The sequence below is a fragment of the Microtus oregoni genome, unplaced genomic scaffold (genome assembly GCF_018167655.1).
Source record: "Microtus oregoni isolate MIOR12 unplaced genomic scaffold, Mior012 000018F_ref0000195, whole genome shotgun sequence".
NCBI lineage: Eukaryota > Metazoa > Chordata > Mammalia > Rodentia > Cricetidae > Microtus > Microtus oregoni.
The window spans coordinates 1256786-1279526 of NW_024543077.1; the positions used below are offsets into that span (position 1 = coordinate 1256786).

Below are 22741 nucleotides of genomic sequence, written 5' to 3' on the forward strand. Positions count from 1 at the left end.
ACCTCAGAACTTCCGGTCATGTGAATTCTTTTCTGATTCTAGAGGAATCGAAGGAAAATGGAAAGACGAAAGGTGATGGGCAGCCAGGAGATCCCATCAAGCGCTCTGTGGCCAATGTTCTAGAAGAGACAGCTGTGAAGACGGAAAAGGAGGACGGAAAGGAGCTCGCAAAACTGCCTGTCATTGTAAAGCACGAAAAACCTCTGCCAGAAATAGAGGGGAAAAAGATCATCAGGGAGGAAAGCGATTCCTTCAAGGAAAATGTCAAACCCATTAAGGTAGAAGCAAAGGAATGCAGAGTGGACTCCAGGGATCTCAAGGGCAGCTCGGAGAGACTGGGCACACAGGAGCCCGAGCGAGTAGACTTTGGTGGCAGCATCCGATCTTCTCAGGACGTCCCAGAGAAATCTTCTGAGGAAACAGAGAAGCTTAGAAATGACCAGCAAGCCAAAATACCACTCAAAAAACGTGAAATTAAGTTGAGTGATGGTTTTGACAGACCTCTGTGTAAGTCAGCTACTCCAACAAAAGAAGTTTTGAAAGATGAAATAAAGCAAGAGGAAGAGACTTGTAAACGGCTCTCCGCCACCAGTGCTCTGAGTCACGAAGGGAAACAGCTAGTGAATGGGGAAATTAGCGATGACAAGCTAACTCCAACTCTTAAGTCAGAACAGATGGAGATGCAGCTTTGTGAGACAAAGGAAGATGGTTCTAGCATCCCCTCTAAGGACGGAAATGGTGCTGAGAGCTTCAATTCTGTCCCAGCAAGCTCCAAGATAAGTGAGCTTGAGAAAGAAGTCCCTTCAGGAAATGGTGTAGATAGCTCTGTATCTACCGTAGAGAGCCTCAGTCAGAAAGGAAGGTCAGAGGAGTCTGAGCCTCCGAATGTGGAAATGCCTCTTGAGCCTTTAGAGACAGCGACCGATCTCTCTTTAAAACCCGCGCCATCTGCCACTGAATCCTGCACGGCAAAAGTCGAAGAGAAGGCCCCCAAAAGTAAGATTGAGAACCACACTCCAGGCATAGAATGCCTGGAAAAGGTGGAGAAGGCCAAAAAGACTGTTTCTGATAAAGAAAGGCTGAGTCCAATACCCGAAGAGGCTGTGAGGAGTCCTCGAGAATCAGAAAAGCCAGGTCCTTGTGACGTGGCTGAAACTTCCCTCCCACCCGAGATGACTGGCCCCAAGGAGAAACTGGCCTCAGAAAAAAAAGAATGTCTAGAGAGAGGGTCAAGTGAAGGTCAATCCCTTGACAATTCAAGCCCAGAAATTCTAAAAGAGGATTCTGAGTCCAGAAAGGTAGAAGCGGCTAATCTGGACAACGTCCAGGCCTCTGGTGTGGAGGGTACTTCTGAGACCAGGAAGGTAGAAGCGGCTAGTCTGGATAATGTCCAGGCTTCTGAGACAAAGGGCTCTGCGCAAAAGAACAAATTCAAATATAAGTTAGTTCCTGAAGGAGACAGCACTGCTTCAGAAAACACAGAGATCACCTCTGAAAGGCAGAAGGAAGGCATCAAGTTGACAATTCGGATATCTAGTCGGAAGAAGAAGCCAGATTGTCCCCCACAAATTGTAGACTCTGAAAACAAGGAAGAGAAGGTGGGGAAGGAAGAAGAGAAAACAAGCATGGGGCGTACTTTAAGAAGGTCTCCAAGAATATCTAGACCCACAGCGAAAGTAGCTGAGATCAGAGATCAGAAAGCCGATAAGAAGAAAGGGGAAGGAGAAGATGGAGAAGAAGAAGCAGCTTTGCAGAGAACAGACAAGAAGGATCACTTGAAAAAAGCCGAGAAGGATACAAGTTCTAAAGTGAGCAAGGTAAAACTTCCAAGTTTTCAGGATAGAAAATTTCAAAAGACTTTATTAGCCTCTGTTTGATGTTTGCGTGTGGGGGTCAGGAGAGCAACTTGCAAGAATCTTCTCAACTTGCACACTTCACAGGGGGGGTCACATTTAGACCACCTGGCTTGACAGTGCCTTTACCCGCTGAGCCATCTCACTGGCTACCAAGTTTTCAGTTAGATATTCTTTTTGCATATGTAAGTGTGCGATGTATGTGTGAGTCCATGTGAAGGCGCATGTGTGTAAACGCTGGGTGGCTTCCTCCTCCCTCTCCCCCTCTGGGTTCAACTAAGCTCACTCGGCAGCTTCAGCAGTCCCTCTGTCTCCATTCTGAGCTCTGGGCGCCAGAGCCGACTGTCATGTGGGTTCTGCACATCCAAACGCAGGTCTGCAGCCAGTGTGCCTGACATTCTACTGTGCCATCTCAAGAGCCTTGTGTTCGCAATTTTAATTAGAAAACTAATGTGTATCTAATTGTTTATAGATTTGCGTTGAAATAGCCACTCCGAGACAACTAGTCCTGAACCTTGCCTTTGAGTAGTTCTCTCTTAGACTTCTTGTTCTGTGGGTACACTCTATAAGCTGTCCCACTACTCCTGGGTCGGTAGAGTGCTAACATGAGCCCCCGCGTGTATCTAGTAACAGTGGGGTGTACATTGTTTCGTTTCCTATTTCCAAGCGTTCTCGTGTATGTTTATGAACATTCATAAAATTTTTAAAATAATTGGATCACACCTATTTGTTGTGCTGAGTTTCCCACTCCACAGTGATGTCTCTATTCTATGTCAGGAGTTACAGTCTACTTTATTTCCTAGTGGCCACATAGTGTTTCATAGTGTGGATATACCTCAGTTTATTTACTCACTCCCTTATTGATTGACATTTAGGTTGTTTCCCATTTTTCACTATTACAGGCAATGCTGCAGTGAAGATCCTTTTGGACAGAAGTGAGTATTCCTTTAGAATAGACTCCTAGAATTGGAACTACTGGGTCAACGGGCATGTGTACTATCAAATTGATAGTCACTGTCACACTGCCCTCCAGAAGCCCCGTTAGTGAACCACCCGGTACCAGTTTGCCAGAGTACCCATTTTAACATCAGTTTTACAGGCAGGAAATTTCTTTTCTAAGACCTTCTTAATTTTAAGCAGACTTTAGTCCCTGGGAGTTTTCTGCTCCTTTTTTTTATTTAAATGGCCAGGTTATTATCCATTGTCAGTCATACTTTGCTCCCTGAAATATGGAATTTTAAATTCTTTTGAAAACCTTTTTTCTTTTGTTGGAATTACTGTGTTCTTTCCTAGATACCTGTAGCCTAGCAGTGAAGTAGGAGGAAAGACTGAAAGTAGGCAATAAATGGCTTAGTGTGTTTATCCGGGCCTACATGCAGCCCTGACCTGCTTCAAAAGTTAGTTTGTGATATATAGGGTTATAGGTTTGTGTGTGTGTGTGTTTATGTGAGTGTTTGTTTTGTTTTGTGTTTTTTTAAGACAGGATTTCTCTGTGTAACAGCCTTGGCTGTCATAAAACTCCCTTTATATTGTCCAGGCTGGTATCAAACTTACAGAGATCCTTCTGCCTCTGCCTCCCAAGTGCTGGTATTAAAGAAGGGTACCACCATGCCCAGCCTTTAGAGTTTAAATTATTTTTTTTTAAAAAAATAAATCTGTCAGTATATCTTCCTGCTAGTGATAGAGCCTTTAACTGTTCGTGGCCTTTGACCCAGAATCCTGTTCAAGGAATTTATCCTAACCAGACATGGATGTGCATTAACATCTGTGCGCTGCACTGTGAAAGTGTGAAGATGGGAAACAACCACCCGATATGGGAATAAGATGATATGGCTACCTTTGGCATATCCAATAAGACATAGTGGTCATTATGTAATAGAATCCCATTTTAAGATCTCCCAAATACAGAAAAATATTAATGAAACTTACCAGAACTTATTAATAGACAGATCTGATGACAAGACTATAACATATTTCATTCTTTTCTTTCTGTATCAGCTAAATATTCTCCAAGGGACATGTAGTCTGAAAAAATTCTTATGTCCAATTATGTCATCTTTTGATTTCTGTAAGGTAAAACCCAAAGGCCGAGTCCGCTGGACCGGTTCCCGGTCGCGTGGCAGGTGGAGATACTCCAGCAATGACGACAGCGACGGCTCTGACAGTGAGAAGTCCTCTGCGGCCTCGGAGGAGGAGGGAAAGGAGAGTGAGGAAGCCGTCCTTCCAGAGGATGATGAGCCCTGCAAGAAATGCGGCCTCCCGAACCACCCAGAACTCGTATGTACCTGCACTAGTGAGCTCGGCTCAAGGCTGGGCTGTGGCTATTTGGAGGGACCTACTGCCTCTAGGTTTGATTGTGATTTGAATTTTGTTTTGTTTTTTGAAACAGGATCTCACTGTTAGCCCTGGCTAGCTCAGATCTCATTACCTTGCTAGTTAAGGTTAACCCTTGTCTTCCATTTCTATTTCTGTGATAAAGCACCGTGGCCTAGGAAGCATAACAAAGAAACCTTGATTATGTTGTGGTTCAGAGGGTTAGAGTTAATGACGGCCGCGTGAGAGCCTGGCTGGGGCAGCAGCTGAGAGCTCACAGCTTGATCCACAAGCAGGAGGCAGAGAGCACACTGCAGATAGCCTGAGTTTTTTGAAACCTCACAGCCTGCTCCCAGGAACATACTTTCTAATCTCCAAACAGCTACCACCTGGGGACCAAGAGGTCAAGTGCTTGAGACTGGGGTTGAGGGGAGTGGGGAGAGCAAGCATCTCCTTCAGACCACCACAGCTACCATAATGACCAGGGCTGTGAAAGTTAAGGCTTCTGTGTTGAGGACGTTTGAAGATTTGATCTCTTGAAGATCTCTTTTCTGCCCTCTATCTAACTCAGAGAATCAGCTAGACTGGTGTTTGCCAAACCATTTCCTAATTCATTTGTTCATTCATTCATTCACTAACATTTATTTTAACTATGGATTAAAAAGTAAAGAAACTGGGGACAGAATTAAGTGAGGAAGTAAGTGTAGCAAGCAAAAGTGACAGCAGAGAGAGCCAAAGGATTTTCGTTTATCTAATTATAAGTAGCTGGAGAGCCCAGTTCTGTTTGCTATTGTCAAGAGAATGACATTAGAAACTGAAGCTCTACAGTCTGCTGTGTTTCGTATGTCCTAGACTAGAAGATAATCCCAAATCAAAATTAGAAGCAGTAGCTGGGCGGTGGTGGCACACACTCAGGAGGGAGAGGCTGGCGGATCTCTGTGATTTCGAGGCCGGCCTGGTCTACAGAGTGAGTTCCAGGACAGCCAGGGCTACACAGAGAAACCCTGTCTCAAAAAACAAAAAGAACAACAAGATTGAAGGGCTAGCACTCCACTGTTGTATTCGTCCTGGTGAACAGAAAGGCAATAGATTCCGCAAACTTGCAACTCTTGTGATTTTGTTTTTTGTTTTGTTTTGTTTTTTCGGTTTTTTTGTTTTTGGTAAAGTAATGGATCTTTGCCTGAGACTTGGAAATTCTTTTTTTGTTTATATTTTTGTTTTGTTTTTTGAGATAGGGTTTCTCTGTGCAATAGCTCCAGCTGTCCTAGAACCTGCTTCATAGACCAGTAGGCCTTGAACTCTCAGTCTTCCCAAGTGCTCCGATGCCAGGGTTGTGCCGGCCGCCTGGTGGAAATTCTTAGGTAGTAATAGTTGCTCAGTGAGATTTGTGGCTTTGTTGTGGTGTAAGCAAGTCTCCTTATAGAAGTAAATGAATTTGTCAGTTTTATTTTTAATTGTCTTAATTTGAAATTTAGGTTATTTTTCTGTAGAAACATGTGATGAGTTGTAGTCGTATGAGCGGCGGGGCTGCGTCCCCAGCACCCCGGCCGCCTGCACGGCTAGCTTTACCAGAAATAATTACACGGAAACTGTATTCTTTTAAACACTGCTTGGCCCATTTCTATCTAGCCTCTTCTAGGCTAACTCTTGTACCTGGACTAGCCCATTTCTAATATTCTATGTAGCACAGCTAGGTGCGCTTACCGGGAAGATTCTAGCCTACGTCCATCCTGGGTCAGAGCCATCGTGTGTCTGCCCGGGAGCGGGGCATGGCATCTCTCTCGGAGGTGTCTGCTCCCGAGAGGAGAGCTGTCGAGTCTGAGCTCACTTCCTCTTCCTCCCAGCATTCTGTTCTGTTTACTCCACCCACCTATGTTTTAACCTATGAGGGCCAGCCAAGCAGTTTCTTTATTTTTTAACCAATGACCTTCCTCCATCAATGAGTGAGGTTGGTGCTTGCCTCAGTCCACACACGCCAAAGCTACTGATCTTACAGTCGCTGTACACCACTGATGCAAGTCCACATATGTAAGTCCTTCCTTTAGTAAGACCAGTGGTGGAATGAACCCTGTGATGCAGGATTAGGGTTGGAAGAATTGTAGTGAGTTCATTTTAATATAGGTAGAAATGCAGGTGTGTGTGTGTGCATACATATGCAGTTATTACCTACTTAGTATGCTCTTCTCTGAGAGAACTTGATACTAGTGGCAGGCCACTGCAGTAAGCACTCAGACTTCCCAGATCTTGGTTTCTCAATTCATCTAGAATAAAGCAACCAGAGTTTATTTATTTTATTAATTCTCACCCAGCGGGAAGTGTGCAAGATGTGTCGAGAGCACCCTGTACCTGCCAGGAAGTAACAGTGCTTTACAAACAGCATCTGATAGACAGGCCCCAAGGACACAGAAAGAGCTTGTGGATCCATAGCAAGAACTGCTCCAAGAAATGAAACAATAGATTTTAATTACAATTCAAAGGAGAAGAAATGTTTCTTAGTTCATACTGATGGGAATAATTGTGTAGACAAATGAGTAGTGGGAGGAACTCCAGGAGCTTAGGAGGTCTGAGAAGGAGACACAAGCAGAGTCCAACAGACATCACTGTTTGGAAGCAGAGCTCGGAGAGAGCGAGAGATTTACTTAACTCGATTATCTTACTTTAAAATACTCACAAATTTATTAGCTACTGTATCCCTAAATCTTCTGGTCCTCCTAGCCCTAGAAAACTTCAGCCTCTTTCTTTGAGCATCAGCTGGATCTTCATTCTGTTTGTTGTTGTTCATGTGTTGTTATGGTGATTTGCGTGCATGCTGTTCTGTGTTGTTCATGAGTTGTTATGGTGATTTGCGTGCATGCTGTTCTGTGTTGTTGTTCGTGTGTTGTTATGTTGATTTGCATGCATGTTGTTCACTTGAAACTTCTTTCCTAACTCGTGGATTATTTTTTTCTGCCCTCGCTTTCCTAGTAGTAGGATTACAGGCATTAGCCAGAAGGTCCAGTGGGGTTTATTTTGAGGTTAGACATATGGAAAATAAACAATGTAACTTCTAGGTAGAAAAATAAATAGCTACTTCTTTAACTAAGTTATCAATATTAATATCATCAGTAATAATCTGTATTGATGTCATATATTCCTTGTGTGGTAGTTTGAATAAGGATGGTCTTTATAAAACCTAGTGTGGTGGTCCACACCTTTAATCCCAACATTCAGAAGGCAGAGGCAGGCAAATCTCTGTGAGGTTAAGGGTAGCCTGGTTTACAGATTAAGTTCCAGGACAGCCAGGGCTACATAATGAGTCCCTGTAGAAAGAAAAAGGAGTCGTGCTAAGTTTACGGGCTGAAGAAATGGATCAGCAGTTAAGAACACTTATAGTGCTCTCTTCTAGAGGACCCCATGTGGTAGCTCCTAACTGTTGGTAACTTCATTTCCAAGGGATCTCGTGCCCTCTTCTGACCTTCACTGCCCCTGCACACAAATGGTGCACTTGCATGCACAGAGGCAGACACACACAGGCACATTAGATAAGGAAGAATGGCTCTAGGCTCATGCATGTGAATGTTTAGTTGCAGATAGTGGAAGTATTTGAAGGATTATAAGGATTAGGAGATGTGGCCTTATTGGAGCAGGTGTGGTCTTGTTGGCGGAAGCGTGTCTCTGGAGTCCAGGCCCAATCTCTCTTTCTGCTGCCTGCAGATCAGGATATAGAACTCTCAGCCACTTCTTCAGCACCATGCGTGTGTGCTCCCGTGCTTTCTGCCGTGATAATGGACTAATCTCTGAATCTTTAAGCCAGCCCCCTAACAAGTGCTTTTTTATAAGAGTTACCTTTGTTGCGGTGTCTCTCCACTCAGCAGAACATGGACTAAGACACCTTGCTGTGACAGAATGAGCAGAACGCTCTTCTTTCAAACATGGGTCCCCAGTGTAAACATTTGGAAACAAACCCAAATTCAGAATTGTTTGTGAAGTGTTTGGTTTCTAATATTTTGCAGACTGTCAAGGTCACACACACATATCTGTTGTCCCTAAGAATGAGAGTAGGGAAATGTAGTCAAGTACAGTACAGTCGAATAACCTTGGATTCATGGTCAGAAAAACAACAGTGCTGTTGGGCAAAGGTCTTATGAGACCTACTGTGTTGGTGCTCAGTTTGAGTTTTGGCAGAGATGGGTAAGATTTTAGCTTTGTAACTGGTCACGCTGGCACATACCTCTAACCTCTAACATTTGGGGGCTGGAGCAGGTGGATTGAAACTTTGAGGCCAGTTTATATCAAGACTGCCTCTCAGGGAAAAAAAGAGTTATAGCCTTTAGGAAAGTTGAAGGAAAGGCATCTGTGGATGCTGTAATATCTCTGTAGTCCACCTATAAATCTAAAAATGCTTTCAAGGAGATACTTTTTTATTTAAATTATTACCAATAGCCTGTGGTATGTTAAATAACTGCCGTCTAGACTTCCTTGCAGTGACACTAAAGGTAAAACTAGTTGGTGGGGATGTTAGTGTCTGAGCAGGATGAGCAGGACGGCTCTGACCCTTCAAGTCCTTTCCTGTGCGTCAGACGCTTCCTTAGCTGCATTACAGAAAGAAGATCTGTATTTCTTATGTGTAGGCAATTGAAATGCATTTAAAATAGAAATACTTTATAATTCTCTTCATGCTAGTATACTTTATGATACTTGAATTTTAAAATTCTGTTATAAAGAATGTAAGATTATCCTTATGGCAAACTAAAAATTGATTCCAGTTCAGAAAAAGGGCTTACTGTATTTCACTGATTTCTACATTATGAAATTTTCTTGGGTTGTCAGAGGGAATGCTTTTTAATTTTTAAATTCTTTTTGCTTTGTTTTGTTTCTGTTTTTGTGTAACAGGGTTTCTATGTGTAGCCCTGGCTGTTTTTGAACTTGCTTTATGGACCAGGCTGGCCTCTGACTCAGAGATCCACCTGCCTCTGCCTCCCTAGTGTTGAGATTAAAGGCGTGCGCCACCACCATCCAGTCCAGCTCAATGTAAAAAAAAAAAATAATTTTCCACCCCTATGTGTCATTTATTTCATTCTCTGTCTTTATGCAAACACCAAATGTTCATGGTAGTGTACTAAGAAATACTGAATTGTCAGTCTTCACGAGGAATGGTGTCATGGCTGTACAAACTCAGCACTGTGGAGGCTGAGGCAGGATATCTATCACTGAGAGCTTGAGGCCGTCCTGTGCTATGTGTACTGGCCCAACCTGCGCCATTAATATAGCGAGGATTGTTGAAAGAAAAGGAAGGAAGGAGGAAGGAAAAGACCATTATTTTAACAAAATGCAGATTGGTTGATATTGCTGTGGTTTATTTCAGATTCTTCTGTGCGATTCCTGTGACAGTGGCTACCACACCGCCTGCCTCCGTCCTCCTCTGATGGTCATCCCTGATGGAGAATGGTTCTGCCCTCCTTGCCAGCATGTACGACCCCGCCTAATTCTGTGTCCAGCCTCAGTTTGATATTCAATACATTACTAATACTTTTTAGCAATCATAAATGCCTTCCTGTTCAAAGCAGTTGTTAGTGTCTGCCTTTTGTTTGGGTCTCTACCTTATATTCTTATCTTAGGCTTGCCTTCTGTCTTTCTATAAGACTTCTGGCTTTTGTAGAACCATCTGTTTTCTACTCAAATTTATAATAAATATAAATAACTCCAACTTTGTGTGTGTGTGTGTGTGTGATGAATGAAAGTGAAATGAATGTTTCTGTAGTTTGCCCATTTTTAAACTCTCACTTTTCATTACTGTATCTCTTTTTGTGGCCAGCACTGGAAGATTCATCAGTCTGTTGTGTGTTCACAAAGTTTCTTGTAAAACCAGAAACAGTAGACTTGTTTGCTGCACCAGTTGTGGGCTTTGTTTTACAAGGCCAACTTTATTTTGCTTTCACCATAATGTCTTTATGCCGTTTCTGTAAAGTTACCTTGTCTTGCTCAGCATGGCTCAATCTGTGATTTTTTTCTTAATGCTCTGTTTTGATCCAGTTACCATGTAGCATTGTTTGTGTATTTTTATATTGGCATTATGCTTTGTCATATATAGTTCTTTCAGAATTATTTTGATAGCCTTTGTCAGTATAATCTTGTACTGAGCAGGAATGGATGAAATGCTCTTCTGATAGTGAAGGCAGATCAGCACAGCAGACCAGCACAGCATGTGTCCCTTTGCTTTGTTCTTTGTGGAGCCGTGTTTGTTTGGCATGCTTTCATATTGAAGCGCTGTGCTCAGTATCTGTGAAGTGGGTCCTGACCACATTGTAAACAAAGCATTTTCAGTGTAGCCATTTTCAGCGCATAAGGCTTATTATTATTAAACTTATAAAAATAGTAAGGGCTGGAAAGACGCCTCAACGGTTAAAAGTGTTGGCTGTTCTTCCAGAGGTACCTGGTTCAATTCCCAGCACCCACGTGGCAGCTCACAACTGTATGTATTTTCAATTTCTTGGAATCTGACACCTTCACACCAATGCTCATAAAATAAAGATAAAATAAATAAATAATAATAAGCCTTAAGATTAATAATATTTTATGTGATGTGTGGTTGTGTTGTTCAAAATAATATGTGTGTGTGTGTATTATATATATATATTTATTTTTCCTTTAGAAACTACTGTGTGAAAAATTAGAAGAACAGTTGCAAGATTTGGACGTTGCTTTAAAGAAGAAAGAGCGTGCTGAGCGAAGGTAAACTGATATATGTGTTAATGTTTTCCTTGGGAATTTGGCAGTAAAATTGTTGCAGTTGAGATGAACATAGCCATCTAAATCAAAGACTGGCAGCCTGTAGCAAGTCAAGTCTGGTCTGCTGCTGCTTTGCATTGCCTTCTCAGAATGGTTTTGATGCTCGTAAAAACATTGCTGTAGAATCATTTCGTGATGTACGGAAAAACATGGTATTTCCCGGCTGCCCAGCCCATAAATAGGCTTTACTAGAACACAGTTTTGCTCATCTTTTTGTCTGCTTATCAAGGCTGCTTTGGCTCTACAGCAGTGAACTGAGTAGCTCAGTAAGATCCAGTAACTTCCCACACGTGAAATACTATGTGTCCTTTTATACACAGATTTGCCAACCCCCTTGTAGAGTATCAGAGTCTGCTGTGGAAAAGCATTGTCCTACATCTTGTGAAGGAAATGAACTAAACTACCATTGAACACTGGAAAATTATAAGATCCTGCTCAGAATTATTTACTCATATTATCTTTGTTGGGGGATCATTTAATTACTGATAGTAAAATATACTGTTTGATTCTGTCCCTAGAGGGCAGTCTAAAACAGTTGAGGTCGCTTCTTTCAGATTTAGAATGAATCTCACTTTCTACCAGACAACACAGAGACCCAATGGGATGAGAGACAGAATGTTGTAATAAGGCTGTCCAGCCCAGAAATAACCACACAGATAGTGTTTTAATTAAATCATTGCTTGGGCCATTAATTCTAGCTTAATTTAACCATCCTCATTATTTTATAGTAATGTTTATTACCATAGACTTTTTCCCCCCTCATGAGACAGGGTTTCTTGTGTGCCCTGGCTGTCCAGGGAACTCACTCTGTAGACCAGGCTGACATCAAACTCACAGAGATCCACCTGCCTCTGCCTCCCAAGTGCTTGGATTAAAGCTGTGCGCCACTACTGCCCAGCCATTACCATAGACTTATAATTGTATACTACACTCAGAACATTTCCCAGGACATCTAATTTGCAAAGATCTAGTTTGTTTGATTTAGTCAGAGTTAGCTTTCCAAATCTAACCACCATGTCAACTCATAGTTTGAAGTTTGTCTATTGTAGTTCAAAAGTACAGCCTTCATATAGGTAAGAAAGTTTGTGCTTTTCATCAGTACTATTTACAGTGATATTTTCATACTGGTTTTATTTATAGCAAATCTTATTTTGCGTCTTTGTTGTTTTTGGTTTTAAGGAAAGAACGCTTGGTGTATGTTGGTATCAGTATTGAAAACATCATTCCTCCACAAGTAAGTTTCAGAATTTTGTGTGTGACTGTTTTGCCTACTTGTGTAGTTTGTGACCTCATGTATGCCTAGTGCCCACAGAGGTCAGAAGAGGGGCGAGATCCTCTGGAAACTGGAGTTAGGAATGGCTGTGAGCCACTTGTGGGTGCCAGGATTCTAGCCTGGGTCCTCTGAAGAGCATCTAGGGCTTCCCCACTGAGCCATGTTCAGTCCAGGACTTTTAGTGTTTTTAGAGGAGACGCACTATAGTTTCTAAAGTTTAACCCAGTTATATGCCATTTTAATATTTAACATGCCTGTTCTATTAAAGCACATGGAGAAGTAACTTCTCAAATTATTATTTATAAATAGATAACTCAATATGATTATCATATTCAAACCAAATTATAGCTCATTGCTTTGGGGTAATGTTCTATTGTTTCTTTTGTTAATGGAGCAATTTGTGGTTAGCTTTATAATGTATGTGCATAAAATAGCTAAAGAATAGCTTGGGAATATTTTACTTTTAATTTGGTACCATTGAAACTTTAATTTTTATTATAATTTCATTTCTTTGAAGAACTACCATATTTCCATTCGTTAGTCTATAATTCAGCATACCTCATGAGTGAATGTACATGAAGTATAGTTTCCAACTTGACTTTGTTGTGGTTCTGTTACTGTTGTTGATTTTAGATGGAGTCTATAGCCTGGCTAGCCTGGGACTCAGATCCACTGCCTCTTCCTCTTAGACGCTGGTTTTGAAGGCTAGGATCAGATGTGTGAGCCACAACATCCAGCGGTTTCCAGATGAAGTTCTGTTCATGATTAAATCACAGCTTTAAGTAGCTTGCCAAGTTGTTCTTCAGTCTAAATGAAATCATCCTATGAGTTCAGCATCTATATCTACTCTTAAGTTTTCTGTGTTTCAAATTTAATTATTGGTTAAAAGATCGAATTGGGCCGGGCACTGGTGGTGCAAGTTTTTAATCCCAGCACTTGGGAGGCAGAGGCAGGAGGATCTCTCTGAGTTTGAGGACAGCCTGCTCTACAGAGCAAGTTCTAGGAATTCTTTTTTGGAGTGGAAAAAAACCAAAAAACATTAAATTGGTAGAAAATTTTCATTTTGGTTATTTTAATAGCAAACTGTTGTAAACTCAGAGAAATATAAGAATTTCAACACATAAATACCTCACCTATTTGACTACCAGTAGTTTTAATTTGTATTAGTTTTCCTGTCTATATTCATTGTAGTAGATAATCTCACAGTTTTTAGACCATGTGTGTTGCTTAGATAGAATATTAAAGCTGCTCATTCCAAGGACTGTTCCTGTCACACCTTTATGTTTATTTTTAAAGGAGCCAGATTTTTCTGAAGATCAAGAAGAAAAGAAAAAAGATACAAAAAAATCCAAAGCAAACTTACTAGAAAGGAGATCAACAAGAACAAGGAAATGTATAAGCTACAGGTATTAAATAAAAGAAAGTTGTTAGAGTCCTTGATCCTCAAGGCTTTTTCCCGTTAGACGAGTGGGTGGTTCTCCCAGCGTGCTGGTTTGTAACTGTGATGTGTGTCACACAACACACACCCACGCAAGCACATTTCCATATTGTTAGCCTGGCTAAGCCAGTTCATCCTATGGTCACATAAGCCCTAAACTAAGCTGCTGCTTTCTTATATAGCGATCTTAGGGATCATCTCTTGTTCCTTTTTTCTTTAAACCAGAGGAAATAGTCCTTTAAGCAAAAGTACATTTTTCTAGTTGTAAATTTTGCCCCACCGTATGTGAATTCCTACAACAAAGTTATTTTCAATAGTAATGATCCCTGGCCTTTATGGAACAGTAATTTTATCCAGATTACTTTACCACGACTTAAATGATTAAAGGTCAGTCTTTAGGCTCAGCTCGCCCACCTGCAGGTGTTTGTTTCCCAGCTGCCCAGAACAACGCAGGCTTTTTATTAACTAACTCTTACATCTTAAATTAACCAATTCCTATTATTTTGTACTTTACCACAAGGCTCATGGTTTACTGGAAGGTTCCAGGGTGACTGTCTCCTCGGCTCCACCTTCTTTTTCCTCTATTTCTGCTTGGAATTCCCACCTTGCTTTCTTCTGCCCTGTCATAGGCCCAAGCAGCTTCTTTAGTATTAACCAGTAAAAGCAACACGTGTCCAGAAGGACATCACATCAGGTTCTGTATCCCAGGAATGGCTTTTATGTTTCTGTGATTGAACCATGCATAAGGGAAATTTCCGTGTCTGAAGTTTTGTCACATGGCCATCGTTATTTATTTGACATTTGTTTTACAGATGGCACGTTCAGGACTTTATAATCCAGAAAGCTAAAGTTTACTATCTGGTGGTGTTGGCTGTCTAGCGAGTGTGAGTGCAGAGTGCCTTCCGCACATGCTGATGTGTCCTCCTGTGTGGAAATGCCACCAGCTGCATAGCTCTCAGCGTGAATGATCCACAGTTCCAGAGGCTTGACAGATCCACAGATCCCGAGATCACAGTCCTGACAGACTGGGAATTTGTGGGGACCTGGTTCTGACTTTTCCTGGGCACCTTCTCTGTGCTCTCGTGGTAGCTGTTCCCTAGGACAGATCTGGTGTCTGCTTCTTTACCTATAGGGCCGTTCTCTTGCTTTAACTTCTCATGGCAGAAGAAGCCAAGGCACTCCTGGTTTCTCTTTTTTTCTTCCTGTTTAATCATATTCATGAGTGACCCATGCCATTGACCGTCACATATGAGTTGGGTGGGGACACCAACAGACTCTTGGGGCCACTTTGTGTAGGTAGTCTTTGGAAATCAACACAGATACAGTCTACAATCTGATTACTGTGTTCATTTTAGGTTTGATGAGTTCGATGAAGCGATTGATGAAGCTATAGAAGATGATATCAAGGAGGCTGATGGAGGGGGTATGTTTCCCATGTATTCCTCTTCACGTGTTTTTCCCAGCAGATTACCCCTCCCCAGTGCTAGCACTGAATGTACTCAAGTAATTTGCTGACATGGTGATGGTGCATTACATCAGAACTGATTACTAATTTTTGTATGATCTAATACAAAATTTTAAATTCCTTTATCAGTCAGTTTATGTCTGGTTCTAATAAGAATACTCCGGAAGCTTTCCTATTGTCTTTGCAACAGCAAAGCCTCAAAAGTTACTCATTTATTTGCCTTCTCTACTCTTTCTTTGTTTTGTTTTTTTGTTTGTTTGTTTGTTATGTTTGTTTCTATTTTGTTTGATAAAGGGTAGCTTTCTGTAGTCCTGGTTGTTCTGGAGCTCTCTCTGTAGACCACACCAGTCTTTAGTTTACAGAGATCCTCCTGCCTTTGTCTCCTGAGTGCTGGGATTAAAGACCTGCGCCATGACCGGCCTTAATTGTCTTTAGAATAGCACTATAGAAAATTCATAAGGTTGTTAAAGTGTTATTTAGCCAGGTACTAATGCTCTGATGTAGAACTTTCTGGTTTCTCTTGTTATTGTGAAAATTTCAGAATGGATCAATAAACAGGTTTTTTTGGGGGGGGTGGAGTTCGACACAGGGTTTCTCTGTAGCTTTGGTGCCGGTCCCAGAACTAGCTCTTGTAGACCAGGCTCGCCTCGAACTCCCAGAAATCCGCCTGCCCCTGCCTCCCGAGTGCTGGGATTAAAGGCATGCGCTACCACCGCCCGGCTAATAAGCAGATTTTTTTATAAAAAAACTGATATTATAGCTTTTCAGAATTGCGTCTTTTTTTGTTTTGTGTCTTTTTGTTGATACTGTTTTTTTTTTTTTTTTTTTTTTTGAGACAGGCTATCTCTGTAGCTTTAGGGTCTGTCCTGGAACTCTCTCTCTAGCCCAGGTTGGCCTCGAACTCAGAGATCCGCCTGCCTTTGCCTCCCGAGTGCTAAGATTAAAGGCTTACGCCACCAAGTCTGGCCAAAATTGGATCTTTTATTTACATCTTTATAAATTTTTTTCTGTCCTGACTCAGGAAGATTCTTGAGCAAATGCTAACACGTTTGCGGCTTCTTTTCCAAGTAAGGAGAGTGACGGCAGCTGGACAGCTTTGTGACTGCACCAGAAATCTCCGAGCTGAGTTCTTAAGAGATGGTCGTGCCAGGCACTAGTGGCTCATGCTTTTAATCCCAGCACTGCCTTGGAATGTGTGAACACACACACACAAATATAAAATAAAATCAAGAAAGAACTGACAAACTGTATGAGGGTCTAAACGGATGGCCCCAGGATAAAAACCCTTGTTCTTACAGAGGGCCTAGGTCAGGTGCCCAGTACCCACTTGTAACTCAAAACCATGTTAACTCTAAATCTAGGGAATTCAGATTTCTCTTCCGACCTTAGGTACCAGTCATGCATGTACTACACACACATACATGTGAGCAAAACACTCAGACAATACAATAAAGAGTATTGGGCTAAGTAAGCTGATACAAATCTGCAGATCAGGGGGACGAGGCACAAGGATCACAATTTCAAGACCAACCTGGGCTGCACAGAGAGGTTTTTTTTGTTTTGTTTTGTTTTGTTTTGTTTTTAACAGCCCTCCACCAAAAGGCAATGAAATAAAGGGGGGAGGGAGGCATCACGAAGTGATCTATCAAATCAGAATCTAGATCGGGACCTTCTGCACTGTGAATGTGTGTTTAGTAAGATGGGCGTGTTAATTCTTTCTGTAGACATTGTCAGCTGACGTTGTAAGCAGCCTGCACAGTTGTAAGGAAAATAAAGCAGATAAACATGCAGTTACCTCTTCTCTCAGGGGTTGGCCGAGGAAAAGATATCTCCACCATCACAGGTCACCGTGGGAAAGACATCTCTACCATTTTGGATGAAGAACGAAAGGAGAACAAACGGCCGCAGAGAGCAGCTGCTGCCCGCAGGAAGAAACGCCGGCGACTTAATGATCTTGATAGTGATAGCAACCTCGATGAGGAAGAGAGTGAGGACGAGTTCAAGATCAGTGACGGGTATGTGGCTGGATCTGGGTCCTGAGAGCCTTGGCTGTGCTAGGTTGTGGCTTTCAGTCTTTGTGTACATGGGCAGTCTGGATTTTCAAGATATTTAAGGCAGATTTGAGAGTCCTCATTTTGATTCATTTTAGAATAAAATTAAAGCTATGTTTATGATTGTTTAATATTTAAAATTGTATCTAACTTTGATTAACTATTATTGAAGTTTTATTTATTGACGTCTTTCTTTATACTACCTTCTCTTACCCAGTCCATCAGTGGTTTTTAATCAAGTGTGGGAAATTATAAGTAGTTACTGTCTTCTCTGCTCTGTAGAGGTTATAAGGGGCAGGTAATCCAGTGTTAGGGTTAGAATGCCTTCTCTGCAGAGCGCATCTGAACTGTACTGTAGTGGTTCTCCTTTTCACTTTGTCGTAGATGTAGTAGGAAGTGTATAAACCCCAGAAAAGGTGCCCTGCACTGCCTATAACATAGAGGAAAGTTAGGGTACATTTGCGGTGGTTGGGGAACCCTCACTTAAGAAGACATGTTAAGATGAATATTCTGAGCAGGCCCATGCATTTAGAGAGTTTAGGGTGAGAGAAGTAAGCAACCTGAACAGAGAAGCTCCTGCCCAAGGTGGAGGAGAAGTTAGGAAACTTCCTGAGCAGAAAGAATATAGGGATAGAATAGACAATGCTATGGTGAAGCCACAACCAGAACATAAAAGAGAGATTATGGAGTGAGGTCTTTCTATTTCTCTTCTTTTGTCATGCATACAGATTTGAACTCTGTCCTAAAAATGTTAAAACAACAACAAAAAAAAAAAACCCAGAAAAAAACACCCAAAGATTTGAGGTGTGAGGTGAAAGGAGTTTCAGGATGCATACCAAGCATCTGGTCTGGGTTATTGATGGGCGAAGGTTCTCAATACCTGATAGCTGAGCATCCAGTCCTGCCAGACTGACTTTAGTTCTTAGAAGCCATCTAAGACTGGGAGGACAGCACCTGGACAAGTTGTCGGCTGGCATCCGCATGCAGCACAAGTAACCCGTCCCTCCCCTTAAGCAGTCAGCATTTTTATATTGAAAATGTGTGAAGAGGGGCTTGGGAAGTAGTGTTGGATTTAAGATGCCCCCAAAGAGGCCAGTGAAAGAAGTTTATGTGTGAAATTTAGTTTCAGTTGGTCTTCACAGCTTCTAGAAAGAGAACGGTAAGTGATAGGATATTTGTTTTATAGATGGGAGTTGACATAATTTTCCAAGTGTGCCTTTAAAATTACTTACTATTGCATGATTCATTACAGCTTGTGTTTGGAACTATGGTAACTGGTTTTCACTTCTAACTGTGCCTTTACAAACAAGCCCTGAGTGCACCATTGTGACATGTCCGGGTTTTCCTGCACAGGTCTCAGGATGAGTTCGTTGTGTCTGATGAAAATCCAGATGAAAGCGAAGAAGATCCGCCATCTAATGAGGACAGTGACATGGACTTCTGTGGCCGCAGACTGAGGCGGCATCCGTCTCGGCCAATGCGGCAAAGCAGGCGCTTGCGGAGAAAGACCCCAAAGAAAAAGTACTCTGACGATGACGAAGAGGAGGAGGAGGAGTCCGAGGAGAACAGTAGAGACTCCGGTAAAATGCCTTTTGTTGTAGCGAGCAGCTCCATTGCTCTGTGACTTCCGCAGTTACGTGGCGTTGGAATTGTCCTTAGCTGTGACTGGGGCCTCCTGATGAGACACTGGAGTCCTTTTCTGATGACTTGCTTGTCACTTTTTTTTTTCACCCAGAGCACATCTGAGAAAATTCATGTCAGTTAATGTGTTACCTTCATATCAGTTTTAGAATGTTAATGATAAATCCTTTTGGTACTAAGTATTTTTGAGAATAGTTTGGGGCCTGTCCTGGCACTCTGGAGACCAGGCTGGCCTCAAACTCACAGAGATCCGCCTGTCTCTGCCTCCCAAGTTCTGGGATTAAAGGCGTGCGCCACCACCACCCAGCACACCAGGGCTTCTTAAGCATTCTGCTTGCAAAACTTTTATTCCTGAGATGCCTTTACTCAACTTCTAGTACTTATGTATATGAAACAGATAAAGTGAGTCAAACATTGACTGAATAAATCTTAAAACTATTTTTCTTTTTAGTGATTTTTCTTTGCTTTGTTGTTGTGTCTGTGAAAGGGTGTCCAATCTCCTGGGACTGGAGTTACAGACAGTTGTGAGCTGCTGTGTGGGTGCTATGAATTGAATCTGGGTTTTCTGGAGTCATCTATCTCTCCAGTCCCAAGTAAATGTATTTTTAAACCAGGTGGTTGTGGTGTACATCTTTAATCCCAGAACTCAGGATGCAGAGGCAGGCAGATCACTGAGTTTGAGGCTAGCCTGGTCTACAGAGTGAGTTCCGGGACAGCCAGCACTATATAGCTATACCCTGTCTTGAAAAACAAAACTAAAAAATGTATTTTCAAAGATTCTTTTGGTTTGGACTTGGTGGACCATGCCTATAATCCCAGTTCTCAGGAGGTCAAGGCAGGCAGATCATTGTACATTCAGGGCCAGCCTGGTCTGTATAACGAGTTTCAGGCCAGCCAGGGGTACATAGTGAGACCCTGTTGTTAAACAATTAAAAAAAAAAACTTCTGACCAAAAACATTGTTCAGTGAGTGTCAGGTGCATATTCCTGAGCCTAACAGCTTTGTGTTTGATCTCCAGGACCCTTATGGCAGAAGGAAAGAGCCAATTCCCTTATGCTGTCCTCTGACTTCCGCATGTACGCACGAACAGGGAGAGACAGAGACACAGAGAGAGAATAAATAAATGGGGGAAAGTTTAATAAAAGTTATTTTGGAAACCTAATTTTGCATGCTATTGATAACAGATGTGCTTAGTTTTATGTGAGGAAAGCCTGTCTTGATCAGGTTGATGCTGTGCATCAGAGACATTTTCCCTGCCAGCCGGGAGTGCTGCCTCTCAATGCAAACGGGAGGAAGTGTCTTTGAGCTGGTTTTACTGGAAGTTCTATTCTAATTCACTCCAAAAGTCATCTAAGTATTTTTGTTATAAAACTCAATTTAGAATTCAGTCAGCATTTTTAAAAATCAAAACATTCTAACAATGCAATCCAAAAACTAATTTGGTAATTACAAACTGAGGAATGATAATAGAGAAATATTAAAAGAACATGTTTGCTGTGATTAAACCATTACTTTTTTTTTTTTTTTTTTTTTTTGGTTTTTCGAGACAGGGTTTCTCTGTGGCTTTGGAGCCTGTCCTGGAACTAGCTCTTGTAGACCAGACTGGTCTCGAACTCACAGAGATCTGCCTGCCTCTGCCTCCCGAGTGCTGGAATTAAAGGCGTGCGCCACCATCGCCCGGCCAAACCATTACATTTTTGAATATGTTTTTTCCCTTTGAGAATTTCATAATACAAACATAAAATGTACTTTGATTATATTAACTCTTTCACTTCTCCCCAGCTCCCCCCAGACCCACCCTCTCCCCTCTTCCAACCATATGGTATGCCTTTTTCTTTTATTTATTTTTTAAGTCTACCAAATCCAATCTGTGTTGCTCGTGAACTTGTGAGTTTCAGACCATCCATTAGAACATGACTATCTGGGGCCACACCTTACCACAGATGTGATTCTGTTTCCCCCAGAAGCCATCAGTCCCTCTTGAGTCCTTCAGCTCGTGAGCCCTTTCCTCCTGCATGCTCGAATGTTTAGCCTTGATAGTGTGCAGAGATCCCTAGCTCTGAGTTTAAGTGCACTGTCCTTTTCCTGTCCAGAGACCAGTGTGGCTCTCGTCCCCACCTCTGTCTCCTACAGTCTTCCCATCCCTATGCTGTGATGGTCTCTGAGCCTTGTAGGAGGTGGGTGTCCTGGAGACGTCTTGCTGTGGCTGGGCACGCCAGCTTCCTCTCTGCACGCTGACTCACTGGTTGTTGTCAGCGGAGTGCGGAGTGCGATGTGGAGTGTTCCAGAATAGGAGTTACAGCTTTCCTCTTTCTCACTGATGGGGACGGAGCTATGGTGGTGTGCACCTGTAATCCCTGTTCCCAGAAAGTGGTGCCAAGAGGAGCAGAAGTTCGAGGCCAGCCTGGGCTCAGAAAATCCACAAGTGTACATTTGTGATATTTGGTAAATTAATTTTTATTGAAAAGGAAATAAAATTTATAAAACTTATTCAACAAAAATATTTACAACTGAGCTCAATTAACTTTATGATTTTATAGCCTGAACCTGTTAAACTACCAATGGATTTAAATTTTGTTGTTCTTTGTTCCCCTTCTTTTTCTCCCCTCTAAACAGAAAGTGATTTTAGCGATGACTTTAGTGATGATTTTGTAGAAACCCGGCGAAGACGATCAAGAAGGAACCAGAAAAGACAGATTAACTACAAAGAAGATTCGGAAAGTGATGGTTCCCAGAAAAGTATACGACGGGGTAAAGAAATCAGGCGCGTCCACAAGCGCAGGCTCTCCAGCTCAGAGAGTGAAGGTGAGCAGGAGGGTTTCCCCGTGTAGCCCTAGATGTCCTGAACTCACTCTGTAGACCAGGCTGGCCTGGAACTCCAGAGATCCACCTGCCTCTGCCTCCTGAGTGCTGGGATTAAGGGTTTGTGTCTCCTGCCTGGCTGATTTTTTTTTTTTAATGCATATAATCACTAGTGTGATTGGAATAAATCCTAGTACTTTTACCCCATTTATTAATTATAATTTAAATAAACCACTCTTGATAGAATGCTACATTTTTTAAGTCATTCCTATTTATTCATGTATTATGTGTCTTTGAGTGCTGTAGTTTCATGTATGCTTACATGACAGAAGAGGATGTCAAATCCCACTATAGATGTTTGGTTGTGAGCCACCCTGTGGGTGCTGGGACCTGAACTCAGGTCCAATTCCTGGAAGATCTTCTGGTGCTCTTAACTGCTGAGCCATCTCTCCAGCCCCGGGATGCTAGTTTTGATGGGTTCCGTTCTATTTAGTTCTTCTGACTTGCTTTGTGCCTTACTCTGCTCCTTGTTGTTGCTTTTGCTCTATTTTAAAATCCCTCTCGTGCACTGAGTAGCTAAGCACGTTCACACCCTGTTAACTGTCGTCCTTCCCAAGTTCACTGCATTTCCGCTGGGGTCTGTTGTATGTAACCCCATGAACTACACTATACAGAAAAGGCCTTGAACTGACAAGAGGTCCGCCTGCCTCTGCCTCCCAAGTGCTGGGATTCAAGGCATGAATCACCACCTGGCCTTTATTTAATTTTAATTAATTTAAAGGAGCCACATGACTAGTATCTGCTATATTACGTGAATAGACCATTGTATGGATTAGGGATATATTATGTGTGAGATGGGAAGTATTTTGAACTTTTTGAGCAGTGGAGTCATACAACCTCAATGTGGGTTCTAAGTTGGTAGAGTATCAGTAAATTGAAGAAGATGAACAAGGCAGTAGCTTGGGGAATTATGGTCCAGGGATGAGATGATGCTGGGTGGAGCTAGGTCCACAGTTGTAAGAGGAAAAGGTATCAAATTAGGAATAGTTCTGTTTTTTAAGATTGACTTTTCGTTTTTGTGTGTTTGTGCCTGTTGTGTGTGTGTGCACGTGTATATATACTAAATACATGCTTAGT

At 42.0% G+C, this 22741-nt stretch overlaps 1 protein-coding gene across 1 annotated transcript in view; it reads left to right on the forward strand.

Annotated features, from left to right (window-relative positions):
• The window catches only part of LOC121458740 (remodeling and spacing factor 1-like), a 101575-nt gene that overhangs the window by 75798 nt on the left and 3036 nt on the right, over window positions 1–22741 (forward strand). The window contains exons 6-15 of the mRNA XM_041668050.1: window positions 43–1817; window positions 3927–4130; window positions 9511–9615; window positions 10798–10877; window positions 12114–12168; window positions 13504–13613; window positions 15001–15068; window positions 16918–17125; window positions 18515–18741; window positions 21419–21607. Coding sequence (XP_041523984.1) covers window positions 43–1817; window positions 3927–4130; window positions 9511–9615; window positions 10798–10877; window positions 12114–12168; window positions 13504–13613; window positions 15001–15068; window positions 16918–17125; window positions 18515–18741; window positions 21419–21607 — 3021 coding nt within the window. The remainder of the gene's footprint in view (window positions 1–42; window positions 1818–3926; window positions 4131–9510; window positions 9616–10797; window positions 10878–12113; window positions 12169–13503; window positions 13614–15000; window positions 15069–16917; window positions 17126–18514; window positions 18742–21418; window positions 21608–22741) is intronic.